Source organism: Acomys minous, assembly GCF_964271855.1.
Source record: "Acomys minous genome assembly, chromosome: 4".
NCBI classification, from domain to species: domain Eukaryota; kingdom Metazoa; phylum Chordata; class Mammalia; order Rodentia; family Muridae; genus Acomys; species Acomys minous.
The window spans coordinates 23,126,686-23,139,515 of record NC_140486.1 but is presented as its reverse complement, the minus strand read 5'-3'; the positions used below and the strand labels follow the sequence as shown (position 1 = coordinate 23,139,515).

The following is a 12,830-nucleotide window of genomic DNA, read 5'->3' as shown; positions in this document are numbered from 1 at the left end:
TCACACATTTTGTCAGGAGACCCAAGCCATGGTATGAATAGGTGCTCACTGAGGACAGCATCAGGTGACTACTGTGGGCAGGACAAGCAGGGGCCTGAGTGTAGATGCTCTGGGGGTGCGAACCCCAAACAGAAGTTACTCTGGTGGCCGGCCTCCTCTAGTCTCCATGTTGCCTGATAAGGTTCAGACTTCCTGTTTCACAAGAGCTGCTCAAAGCCTTGCCATGTAGAACTTGATATGGTGAGTTTTATATGCCTCCTTGTGCAAAAGTTACTATACGTCGCTTACTGTCCAGTTGCAAATTAGAGTACACCAATGATTGTCAAGTGATCTTTTTTTCAGGTTGGTCTGACTATCTGGTTCACGTTTATGCCCAGATTCTAAAGGTTTTGACTTTGTTATACAAATCACATGGCCTTTTGCAGAGATTTTTTCTTTTTCTTTTCTTTTCTTTTTTCTTTTTCTTACTTTCTTTCTTTTCTTTTTTTTTTTTTCTTTTTTTTTTTTGAGGCTGCACCTGTCTTGTCTTATGGATCCTTGTTTCTATCACAGCACCCAGCCCACATTTTGCTGTGATAAAATGTTTGTTAAATGCTCTGGTTTAGTTCTGAATGGTGGAAACAAGCAGGCCTGGGTTCTCTCGTATGTAGCTGACGTTTGTTGAGTGTCTGCTGTGTTCCTGGCAGCAGCTTTATTCTTTTAGTGTTCTCCTGCTAAGAGTGGGAGAGGGAGTCTCCGTGCTTCCCAGTGACCGTCGAGGAGTGTAGGTGGCAAAGGAAGCCTCACTTATGCATTAAACAAGGCCACCTCCCTGAGCATCATCAGAGGGCACAATCCACACAAGCTGGAGGTGTGCCTGCTTGGACGTTAGTTAAACAGGTTGAGCATCCCGTTCAGATTTCAGGGTGTTTGGGGATCAGAGGTTTGAATTAGGGATGGTCAGTGGATAGCATGTTGTTCAAATATTTCTAAATTCAGAAAAGTCTGAATCGGAAATAATTCCTGTCCCAAGTGTTGGGGACAAGGGACACTTGACCTGTAACAGGAAAGATGGTTTGTTTTTTTGTTTTTTGTTTTTGTTTTTGGTATTGAGATTTAGGAGGTGTTTGAGGGACTGGCAGGGACACTTTAATGGCTGTACCCTGGGTAGCATGCCCAGTATAGGAACATTTAAAACCGCAGTACCGAATGCACATCTTTGCACCCAACAATGTGGTGGCCAAGTCCTGCTTCTGGTACTTCGTGTCACAGCTGAAGAAGATGAAGAAGTTGTCCGGGGAGATAGTGTACTGCGGGCAGGTGTTTGAGAAGTCACCGCTTTGTGTAAAGGACTTTGGCGTCTGGCTGTGCTATGACTCCCGCAGTGGCACACACAACATGTACCGAGAGTACCGGGACCTAAGTACCGCTGGCACTGTCACCCAGTGCTACTGCGACATGGGTGCCCGGCACTGTGCCTGTGCGCACTCCATCCAGATCACAAAGGTGGAAGAGATTGCAGCTGGCAAATGCCGTCGGCCCGCTGTCAAGCAGTTCCACGATTCCAAGATCAAATTCCCGCTGGCCCACCGCGTGTTGTGATGACAGCACAAGCCGTGCTTCACCACCAAGAGGCCCAACACCTTCTTCTGGACCCAGAGACACACTGAATAAAACACTAGAGTGCCAATAAATAAATAAATAAATAGATAAATAAATAAAATCAGCTTCAAGAAAGATGGGTCATAGTCCATTGCTTTTATTTTATTTTTAGAGAAAAATGTACTGTAGATTCGTTGGGGAGAGTGAGCAAGAGAGGGAGAAGGAATGCTCTGAAAGGCAGACAGACAGACAGACAGACAGACAGACAGACAGACAGACGACAGACAGCACGCAGAGCTCTTGTATAGCAAAAGAAGTCTCAAGAAATAATGTACCCATGAACCCCAGTGCCTGGGGAGTTACTAAGGAGGGGGGTGCACAGAAGAAAGGGAGAAATACGAGCAAGAGCGGGCCATGCTTGCCTGTAGCTGACAGAGGTGGAATTGAAAACAAGATGGAGCAGGAAAACCAGAACATTGGCCAGGGTCTCTCCCTGCTTGCTATCCCTGGCCCAGCACGTGAGGCACAGTAGGAATATCTGGGTGTCTTTGAGAATGATGGAGCCCTTCTCGGGGAGCTGGGGGGTCTTAGAAACTCAGGTTCTTGTCTTGTGAGTGAACCCGAAGATTGAAGGTCAGGGACGACAAAGGCTTTATCTTGAAGAGAAGTTTATTAAAGGCCGAGGCTGGAGGAAGGAGCAGAGAGGGCTCCTGGGTAGCAGGAGGCGCCCCAGGAAGGAAGTATTTAACATGTCCCATTTCTGCTGCGTGCTCAGGCTCTGCCTGCTTTCACAATATACTCGGGGGCAGTGTCTGATAAACGTGGAGGCTCAATAAAATGAAAATGATTAACACGGGGCCAGGAAGGAAAGGACAGGAAATGGGTGTCCAGAGCTCCTGAGACAGATGGTAGTTCTGAGTTTCCTGGCAGCCAGGACAAAAAGATGTGTGCTTCCCCCACCTTCTACTCTGTGTCACTGGAAATGGGTGCTAGCAGGGGTTTCGCCAAGCAGGACACATCCCTAGGCCACCACTGGTCATTAGACCTATTAGCCTCAGGAGTGGAGCTCACTGATTCTCAATGTTTGTAATGCTGTGTCCCTTTAGTACAGTTCCTTGTGTCATGGGGACCCCAACTGTAAAATTATTTTTGTTACTACTTTTTTTTTTAAAAAAAAGATTTATTTATTTATTATGTATACAGTGGTCTACCTGCTTGTACCCCTGCAGGCAAGAAGAGGCCATCAGATCACAATATAGATGGTTGTGAGCCACCAGGTGGTGGCTGGGAATTGAACTCAGGACCTCTGGGAGAGCAGTCAGCGCTCTTAACCACTGAGGCATCTCTCTAACCCCTTGATGCTACTTCTTAACTGTAATATCGCTCTTGCTATGAATTGTAATGTAAATATGTTTTCTGATGGCCCTAGGCGACTCCTGTAAAAAGGGTTGTTCAACCCCAAAGGGGTCATGACCCACAGGTTGAGAATCACCGTTCTAGTTGAATATGATGGTGTTGGGCAATGGCTTGTGACGATGGTGTTGGGCAGCCGTCTTTGGCTAGAAGTCAAAATGAAGACTGGTGTGAAGACTTCTGTCACCTGCTAGTGGGAGATAATTGCCAGCTGAGGGGTTTTGTCAAGGTGGCTTCCGTTGGCAGACCTGCAAGAACAGTCTTCTGACCTGCGCATGCTCTTCCATGCCCACGCATGACACCAAACTCACCTCTTATGATAAGGGTTGAAACATACTTAGGCCAGCACTTGCTTAGTCTGTATAAAGCCCCAGGCTCAGTCCCCTGTACCAAAACGAAATCCTGTTGTCTGCGGGTACTTTTTACATGGATGATGTTGTCACTTACTTGGCTATTGGAGGGTGAAACTCCTTTGTAGGAGCAAAAAGGGGGTTAGCTGATTATAGCTCAAGGAGGTATGGACACGGCTTTACAAAGTAGCATCAGAAAGAGCATGCCTGCTCTTTTACATGAAACGTCAGTGTGCAGCTTGACACAGCCCACCTAGAGAGGGAATTGAGCAAAGAGACAGGGCTCAGCGAACCCCAGCATTCTCTGTGTAATGGGGTGTCAGCAGTGTTACCTTTCTAAGGTTCAGACCGCCCAGCTGTGTCACCGAGGGTGATGAGCAGTCCTCAGCGCCTGGGAACGGCTGGTCTGAGAACAAGGTCCTCGCAAGCTGCCTGGTCTCAATGAGGGGTTTGTTCTACTGGCTTCATTTGCATTTGGTGTGTGGAGTGCCTGGTTATGGAAAGAGCTGCTCTTTGTTTTGGATAACGAGGGCTGAGGTTTCCAATAAGCATTTCTGGCTTCAGTCCATGTCAAGTGTCATTTGAGTAGCAGGGAACTGCTGCTCTTCTGCCGCGCAGCCGTCCCTGTGAGCACATTAGGGCTTTGCACACCCCTCGCCAGACAGACTGCGGGAAGGGCAGCAGGAGAGAAAGCAAGCCCTGTGCACGGATGGATGCCTTCCTGAGCTGTGCCTTCACAGTATAGGCAGATAGGAGGCGCCTTTCCAGGCTTCTGATGTCACTGGGTTGGTTCGCCTTTGTTTCCCCCATGAACCAAGATGAGGAAAGGGCTTTTCTGTTCCTCTTTTCATTGTGCCACACCAGGTGCTCATGGAAAAATGAGTAAATTATTCATGATGAACTGAAGTTTAAGACAATTAATATGGAAGCAGGTGGTTAAAAACCATTCATTGATCTCCTCGCTTTGATCAAGCTACCAGGAAGGTTTGAAGCAAGAGGCGGCATCGTTGGTGTATTGTTCCTCGGCTGGTTTCTGTATATCCACTTAACTCTGGCCTACTTTAATCCCTTTTTCTGGTTGAGTCTTCACTCACATCAGAGATCCAACTCCTTGTGGTCAAAAAAATATACTCTCTGGCTGGGCTCTGCTTTCCTTTCTCTCTATTTTTTTTTCAAGCTCTGATGGTTCCTTTTGAAGTAATATCGGGGATCTCATTTTCTTCTTCTGCCTTTTATCACAAGCCTGTGGTAACCCCATTTTGTGAGGGGTGGTACTTATGCCTGGGAGAACTGTAGTCACATGTGTGTATAGGATCTGGACACAGGAAGTTTGCTTTAGAGAACACCAGCGTGCACCTTCTCTGGGCATTGCTTTGCTTTGCAACCCCCACACTGAAGACATGATCAGGACCAGAAAGCACACACAACTGCTCCTTTGAATTACCTGGCAAAAATTATATGTAATTAATAATCATACTTTCCTCCTGCCAAATTTTGGGGCTAATTTTAACATCAAAATTTCTTCCTTTTACCAGGAGTGGTGGCACACGCCTTTAGTCCTAGCACTCAGGGAGGCAGAGGTAGGTGAATCTCTGTGAGTTCGAGGCCAGCGTGGTCTACAAAGTAAGTCCAGGGCAGCCAGGGCTACACAGAGAAACCCGTCTTGAAAAACAAAAACAAAGACAAAAATCAAACAAAAAATAATTCTTTTTAAAAATCTGAAGTAAACCCCATTGGTATGCAAATATGACAGTGAAAGTTTCTTCAGGGCGCTCAGCCTTTGGCTCAGCCAAAAGTCATGTGATTTGGTTTCTGCTCACAGTGAGGGAGAAAGGTTGAGGTGCTGTCTCTTGCACTGAGGGTGTGCTTGTGTGTCCTACAGTGGCTCTGGAATCGCAGACACTGGAGGATGCTTCCAGGATGAACGGCAGGTGACAGACATGAGCCCGCCCCACGCATGTGTCTTTGTTGTTAATGGTGGCCAGTGATTGCTTGAAACGTCAGCTAGCCTCAAAGTATTCCATATGGAAGTGTGTATATACATGTCCCATGTCTAGACATCTCTCACTTTGCTTACTTCTAATACACACACGCCAACTATTTAAAAAGTAACAGGTTCCCGAGTACAATCTAAATCTCACATAGACTCACACTATAGAAGTATGCGTAATCTGTAAATCAATTATTTTTAACCAGTACTATGGGCATTCCACCTACTGCTTACAACAAAAGCAGACCTTCCCCTCCCCGGCCCCCATCAGGCAAAACAAACAAACAAACAAACAAACAAGCCGAGACAAAGATATAAAGACTGCCACACAGCAGCAGAGAGCGGTGCCAGTGAAGCTAAGCCTCTTTGGAGTTCCGGAAGAAAGCAACTGACCATGGGGAAGTTGGCAGTGTGGCCACTGGAGACAGCGCAGCTTGGGGAAGCAGTGAAAGTGGATGTATCCATGCAAACAAGGCAGAGTCACTGAGAAGGGAAGAAGGAGGAGACCCTGGAGGCAGTGGTGAAGGGACATGCAGAGCTGGCTCGCAGCACAGAAACCATGAGGGCTGACATGTATGCTTATTGGAATTTATGGCTGACAGTCCTGTTCACAGCAGTTAAAAGGTATCTGTTGTCAGTGCGGGTAGAAGAAGAGATAACGAACAAGTAGTCAAGGCACAGCTATGTAAGTGGAGCATTAGTGTACTGCAGTATGAATAGGCCTTACAGATATGATCCAACACTGAGAAGCCAGGGACGGGATTGACGGATCAGCAGGGAAATGTGCTCGTTGCGCAATTGTGAGGACCGGAGCCGAGCATCCATGTAACAAGCTTGGCCTCCCTCGTAAACCTGTGAAGCTAGTTCCAATTGAAGGGCAGAGGGGGGAAAACCATTGAAGTGTGCTAGCTTCCAGCCTAGCTGAGAAAGTGAAAGGCCCCAGGTTCAGGAAGGGACTCTGCCTCAAAGGAATAAGGAGAGAGAAATAGAAGAGAAACCCCAGGGCCCCTTCTGGCCTATACATATGTGTACAGGAGTAAGTGTACATGTTCCTGCACACTTACTTTGTATATACTCTCACAGGTACATGTGCCACACACACACTGAAGTAAGTAAATCTTAAAAAACAAAACAGAGCAATACTAAAGGTCTAGAGAGATGGCTCAGTGGTTAAGAGCGCTTGTTGCTCTTGTGGAAGACCTCGGCCCAGTTCCTGGAACCCACCGAAGGGATCACAATCACTTTTAAGTTCAGTTCCAGGGGCTTTTTGAGGCCCATAAGCATTTGATGCACATATACTTACACGTAGACATAACATTCATACATGTAAAATAAGGTAAATCTAAGAAAAGTAAAAAACAAGAACCTTAGGAAACCACACACTAAAAGTCACGTGTTTTAAGGTTTTATTTGTATGAAATATCTGGAGTAGATACATCTATAGAGACAGAACAAAGAGCAGTAGTTTCCAGGGCCTGAGGGAGCAAGCCATAGCTGTGAGTGGGCACAGGATTTCTCTCTGGAGTATTAAACTGTTGGGTCAAGATAGTAGAGGCGTTAGCTTGTTGTGAAAATACTAATCCTTCAAGTTGTTCGTCTTCAAGTTGTTAATGCTGTTGAATTTCACTCTCCCTAAAGCAGGGATATTTTTGCCAAGATAGAAAAAAGATGCACGCTTCCCACAAGTAAAGGAGTCATGCACTTCAAAAGATACACAATGCTTTATCATTCTCAGTGTATTTTTATTTGTTTTGTTTTTCAAGACAGGGTTTCTCTGTGTAGCCTTGGCTGTCCTGGACTCGTTTTTGTAGACCAGGCTGGTCAGTATTTTGTTTGTTTGTTTTTGGTTTTTTGAGACAGGGTTTCTCTGTGTAGCCTTGGCTGTCCTGGACTTGCTTTGTAGACCAGGCTGGCCTCCAACTCACAGAGATCTGAGATCTGCCTGCCTCTGCCTCCTAAGTTCTTGGATTAAAGGCATTTTAAAATTAGATTTATTTTGAGAGAGAGAGAGAGAGAGAGAGAGAGAGAGAGAGAGAGAGAGAGAGTCAGTCTCCCCGTCTGCCTGCCTATTTGGGGTGTTAGGAATGTTGCCAGAGGCCAGAGGCCTGGGATCCCTTGGAGCTGGATTTACAGGTGATTGTAAGCCACCTAATGTGGGTACAAAACACTAAAATCAGGTCCTCTGAAAGAACAGGAAGGGCTCTTCTGAGCCATCTCTCTCTCCAGCCCTGTTCTTAATGTGTTAAATGACCAGTGTACTATTTCCCTTTCCTTCCCTTTCCTTTCTTTCTTCCTTTCATTCATTCATTCATTCATTCATTTTTAAATTCCTGTACATTTATAATTCACATTAAAAAATGTTTTGACAATTTTTACAAGTCAAAGAATGATTGCAGTGTTTTCTCCCATGACCACCAATATTTCCTCAGATGGTTTTACGTTTCATTTTTATGACATTAGTACTAGACTAATTGGGGACTGCCATACACACGTGAGACAGCTAACACACACACTCCAGACAGCAAACACTACACTTTGCCACTGAACATTCTGAGAGACATGTGTTATTGAAGAGAAGGTGCTAGGCTTGCCCTTAGAAATGGAGGAGGTCTGACTGGTGGTTATGTTAGTATGGCCTCGATTTTTTGTAGGACAGGGGAGGTAATGTCCAGCAGGCTTTAGGGCTTGGTAAAAAACCCAGGCTTTTAGGGAATGCACAGCATCAGAGAAGCATCAGAGGACTGGCTGGTTGCTGCATATTGACCTTGCATCTCTTAGCTCGAGAAAGTTTGTCTATAAGGAGGATGAGGGCTGAAAGGTAAGATACCTGGTACCCAGGAATTTGTTAATGGGCCATGGTGGCACAGTGTGCCACAGGACACTATGACGATACTTATATCCTAATGGGCCACTATGATATCATGTGCCACAGGATGCTTATGGGATTTTCTGCTACCCGTTCACTTGATAACTAACTGCCTTTTGTTTGCTTTTATGCTTTTGGGTCAAGGGTTTTATCAGGTAGCCCAGGCTGGTCTCGAACCCATAGTGCCTCCAGCCTGGCCTACATCTTTCTGTTTCAGTTTCCACCTGATGCTGTCTTCAGTGGTGTGTGTTGCAGTTTCTCTTGCCGTCCCAGGAGTCAGGCGATGTTTGTGTTGCAGCTGTTTTACCCGTGTCTACCCAGCAGGGACTATAGAGACCTGGAGATAAGGCATTAGTCACTCCGGAGGCTGGCACCTGGAAGCACATTGCTTAATAAATACTTGTTAATGAGTATCACATAATAGGAAATCAAGATCATAATCTACATCTTTTAAATTGCCGAGGGAATCAGTTAATCTTTGCTTACACTCACTGGTAATGTGTTCTGGTCCAAGCTGTCTCTTTCTTGCACCCACGGTCTTTTTTTTTTTTTTTTTAACTTCTCTCTTTTTTTTTTTTTTTAACTTCTCTCTTTTACTCGTATTCTGACCCTGGTTAAGAAAGATAGGCAGTACCCACCATGGCCTGATGTCACTCATAGGCCAGTGTGTTATTGTGGAGCTGGCCGCCTAGGATTGGCTCATCCTCTCTGCTTCCATCTTAGATTTTATGAAACTAAAATCTCATAAATCCAGATTTTCTCTATCAGGGTTGCTGGTGTGCTTTCGGGTGGTGCCTTTTTTGGATGAAAGAAACATGAAAGCCGACTTCAAAGCGCTTGCTGTTGGTGAGAGAGAGCCTGGCATGCAGGCCGAAGGATCTCTTGTAAGGCACAGCGTTTCTCTCTAGCAGCCAGCCTTCCAAAGGTAGTTAGATCGAGGGCAGGCTGTGAGTAAAGAAAGCCCTGCAGCTGGATTGTACACACCCACCGCTGGATGTGCACACCCACAGCAGAGCCCGGACTGTTTCTCCCCATAGGAAGAAACTCATTCCTGGCTAGCTGCGTGTCTGGTGAGGAGGAGGGAGGGAGGGATCTTGACCTCATCTGAGGCCTGCTCCAGGTATCAGGTGGCCTCACCTGGGCACAAACACATCTTGACTGCTTGCTTGCTGTTGCTTCTGCTCAGCTAGCTCTCTCCAGTACTATAGAGTTCAAGACCCTCCTGCTCAGGGAATGATGTCATCCACAGTGGGCTGGACCCTCACGCGCATGGGCCAACCTGGTTTGGACGACTAACTCCTCAAACGAGACCGTCAGGTGATTCTAAGGTGTGGCAAGTTGACATTTAAAACTGATCTTTGCAATATTTTAAGATAATCTTAAAAGCACTGGTCTGCGGAAAGGTACCAAGAAGGGCAGGAGCTGCCACTCGTGGGGATCTCTCATAGGCTGGCCTTTGTAGAGTGCCTACTGATTGGCTGGCAGCCGAGGAGTAAGGGAAAGCTTGACACACAACCCATGCTGTGGAAAGGGTGAGGGCTCAGCATGTCAGCAGTACAGTCTGGGGCCAGGCCGCCTGTGGGAGGAGACTGGTCCTCCAACTTCTTGGTGACATTCGGGTAGCCTCGCGTGAGTTCTCTTTCTTCATCTACAAAAAAACGCTCCAATGAGGAGGACTCATCCTAGAAGATGAAATAATGTAATGTACGCCAAGTTCTGAGGGGAGTGGCTGGCAGGGAGAGTAAACGTTTTAAAAAACAAACTTAACGATAGAAATGTGGCACAATAGAAATGTCTGGCCACAATTAATCCCCAAAACATTCTTGCAGAGTGGGTGGTCTCTGTCTGTAGTGAGAAAGCGAGACATTTAACCAGTGGCCTAAAGTCAGTGGTGGAAGAGGGATTTGGAGCAGGAGCTAAACCTGACCCCCTAAGCCCTTGTACCCTGTGTTGCTCTACTGAGTGACAAGGCAGGAGAATGGCTAAGAAGTGCATTCTTTGCGAGGACTACCAGAAAGGACCACAGATTGGGTGGCTTAAACAACAGACATGTATTTTCTGGAGATTAGAAGTCCAAGATCAAAGAGTGAGCAGGCTTGGCTTCCTCTGTCCTCTGTCCTGGACTGGCAGATGGCCGTCCCCTCCTTCTGCCTTCTCTAGACCTTCCCTCTGTGCTTTCAAATTTCCTCTTCCCGTAAGGAAGTCCTACTGTATTAGGGCCTGCCCTAGTCACCTCATTTGAACTCGATTCCCTCTTCAGAGATCTGTCTCTAAATACAGTCACTGTGGGGTTCTGAGGGGGCATGGGACTTAAGTGTATGGAGACTTCGGGGCACTGTGTCAGCCATTAACAAGAAGGGCTGCAGTGGGAATTGACAGCTGGAATACCAGCCGGGGAAGAATTAGAGAAAAGGCAGCATCTGGAAACACAGCTGGTGGAGCCGAGTGCTTGTTCCCCGAGACGTTTGAAAGTGACTTTCAAAGGACCAGGTCCTGGGAAAGGTCTGGAAAGGTCCATTTGTATGGTGAGAAGAACACGCTCAGAATACAGATGCCTAGGACAGGCATGCATTCCACTGAGGTGGCGGTGGGGGGAGGGGCCGACGGTTATGTCGCGTTAGCTGTCAGACGGCAGACAGCGACGAATGCTGGCGCTCAGCTGGCTTTTCCTGTTTTCTGTTCAGTCCAGTTCAGTCTAGGACCCCATCTCGTGCTATGCTACCACCTAGATTCAGAGTGGGTCTTCCCCCACTCAGTTAAACCTCTCTAAACACACACACACACACACACACACACACACACACACACACACACACACACACACACACACACACCCCTCCTATCTCAGTAATTCCACATCCCGTCAGGCGTGTTGACAGTGAAGACTGATGGTCCCAGCTCCTTGATGATACCCCCCCAGAAAGCAGTATTTTGTTTTGGCCTGTATTTATTTGACATTTGAGTTGGCTGAGCAGATAAGTATGCTGCCATTGGGACTGAAGGTGTGGCTCAGTGGTAGAACACTTGATTACCAGCTTGGACGAGGCCCCGGCACCCAGAAAAACAAGACAATGAAGAAGAACCCCTAATGGGCCATGATACAGTTCTTATCATGGCGTGAAGTGCAGGGCAGAGAATTTGAGTTTCGTGTTAGAGCCTTAGAAGTGGCTCCTTGCTCTCACTCTAAAATTGTTTTAATGTTTGTTTGTTTGTTTGTTTGTTTTTAAATAAATCTCCCAATATGAAGCTCCTTGCTCCTTACGTAGGCTTTCATTTCATACTGTTATTATTTTAATGAACACATTGTGGTGTGGCAGAGATGAAAGGCTGGGATTTAAGTGCCAGCTCTGTCACCTAGCAATTTCTCATATAAACCTTCTCAAAGGCAAGAGGGGAATCACACTTCCTGGCTGCTTAAGGCATGCGTAGTGCATGGAAGGTTCTAGCACTGGATTGTTGTCTGGGCTGGCACACAGGACGTTACTGTATTGATGGAGGTTGGACAGTTAGAGGAGGTGTTTTGCTTTGGTTTTGGTTTTTAAAAATTCATTTATTCTTTAGTTCTTATGTTTTAGGGACAGAACCAACCAACCGTGTATCCCAGGTTTCCCTGGAACTCACTATGTAGCAGAAGACAATCCTGCCCTCTGGTTCTTCTGCTCCTGCCTCCAGGATGCTGGGATTACAGGGATATATCATCAAGGTTAGTAAGGTGCTGGGCATCAAACCAGGCTTTCATCCGAGCTACATCCCTAACCCAGGTACTTGGTAATGCAATGTGGACAAGTCAGGGAACCCTTCAAAGAACTGTTTTCAGTAGAGCAAAGGAAATAACTATTATTGGTTCGTCTGCCTGTTGTACAGGTAGCCACAAGGGTCTGGTTGCTCTGTGAAAGGACACTAGAGGGATGAAAGCAAGCTCCTGTTCCGGGCCTTGTTCATCAAGACTAGGACCTGAGACTTGGAGTCGCTGTTATTCACAGATGTGGACCTCTATTCACAGGATCAGAAGAATTTCCCACGGAGCCTGGGTGTGGTCACATAACCACCCTTTCATTTAGTGCCTGAGGAGGGAGGGAGGGGCAATGTCATTGGCAACTTCAGTTAACATAGTGTTCTTGGGGCTATCTACTCCCTTGAGGAAAGTATCAGTGCTCAAGTTCTTTTTAATTCACCAAACCATATTCCACCTTATAGGCTACAGTGTATTCTAAAATTGTATCAATTTTCAAGACGGAAAACTACATAGAGACACCACAAGGTATTGCCTAGGCATTTATATGTTGGTGGACATTGGGCTGTTTCTACTTTTTTTTTTAACTATTAAAAAATAGTGCTATAGGGCTGTCAATCAATAAATTAGTTAATTACCTAATTAATTAGCTTGAGACAGGGCTTGATATGTAGCGTAAGCAGGCTTCAAACTAAGCAGTCCTACTGCCTCAGCCTCCCAAGTGCTGAAACCGTGTGTAGCACCAGGTTGCCTCATGCCAGATCTCGGTATGTACACGTTCGTATCTGCCCTGGCTTTGGGTCTAGACAGCCTCCCGATCAGCAGTAACTCCACATTTAAACATTCAAGGAACTCCAAGGCTGTTCTCAAAAGTGCCCATGTCACTTCCCATCCCCA

At 46.3% G+C, this 12,830-nt stretch overlaps 2 protein-coding genes across 3 annotated transcripts in view; both read left to right on the top strand.

Moving 5' to 3' along the window:
* Positions 1–12,830, top strand: part of NEDD4L (NEDD4 like E3 ubiquitin protein ligase) — a 336,053-nt gene that overhangs the window by 44,519 nt on the left and 278,704 nt on the right. The window lies entirely within an intron of this gene.
* Positions 811–2,606, top strand: LOC311596144 (large ribosomal subunit protein eL20-like). Its single transcript, XM_084779354.1, has one exon. It carries the CDS (start codon positions 1,189–1,191, stop codon positions 1,579–1,581), a length of 393 nt encoding a protein of 130 aa, XP_084635480.1. The 5' UTR covers positions 811–1,188; the 3' UTR covers positions 1,582–2,606.

What these genes read in the sequence shown, in the direction of transcription:
- LOC311596144 (XM_084779354.1), top strand. Translation starts at nt 1,189, where the DNA reads ATGCACATCTTTGCACCCAACAATGTGGTGGCCAAGTCCTGCTTCTGG.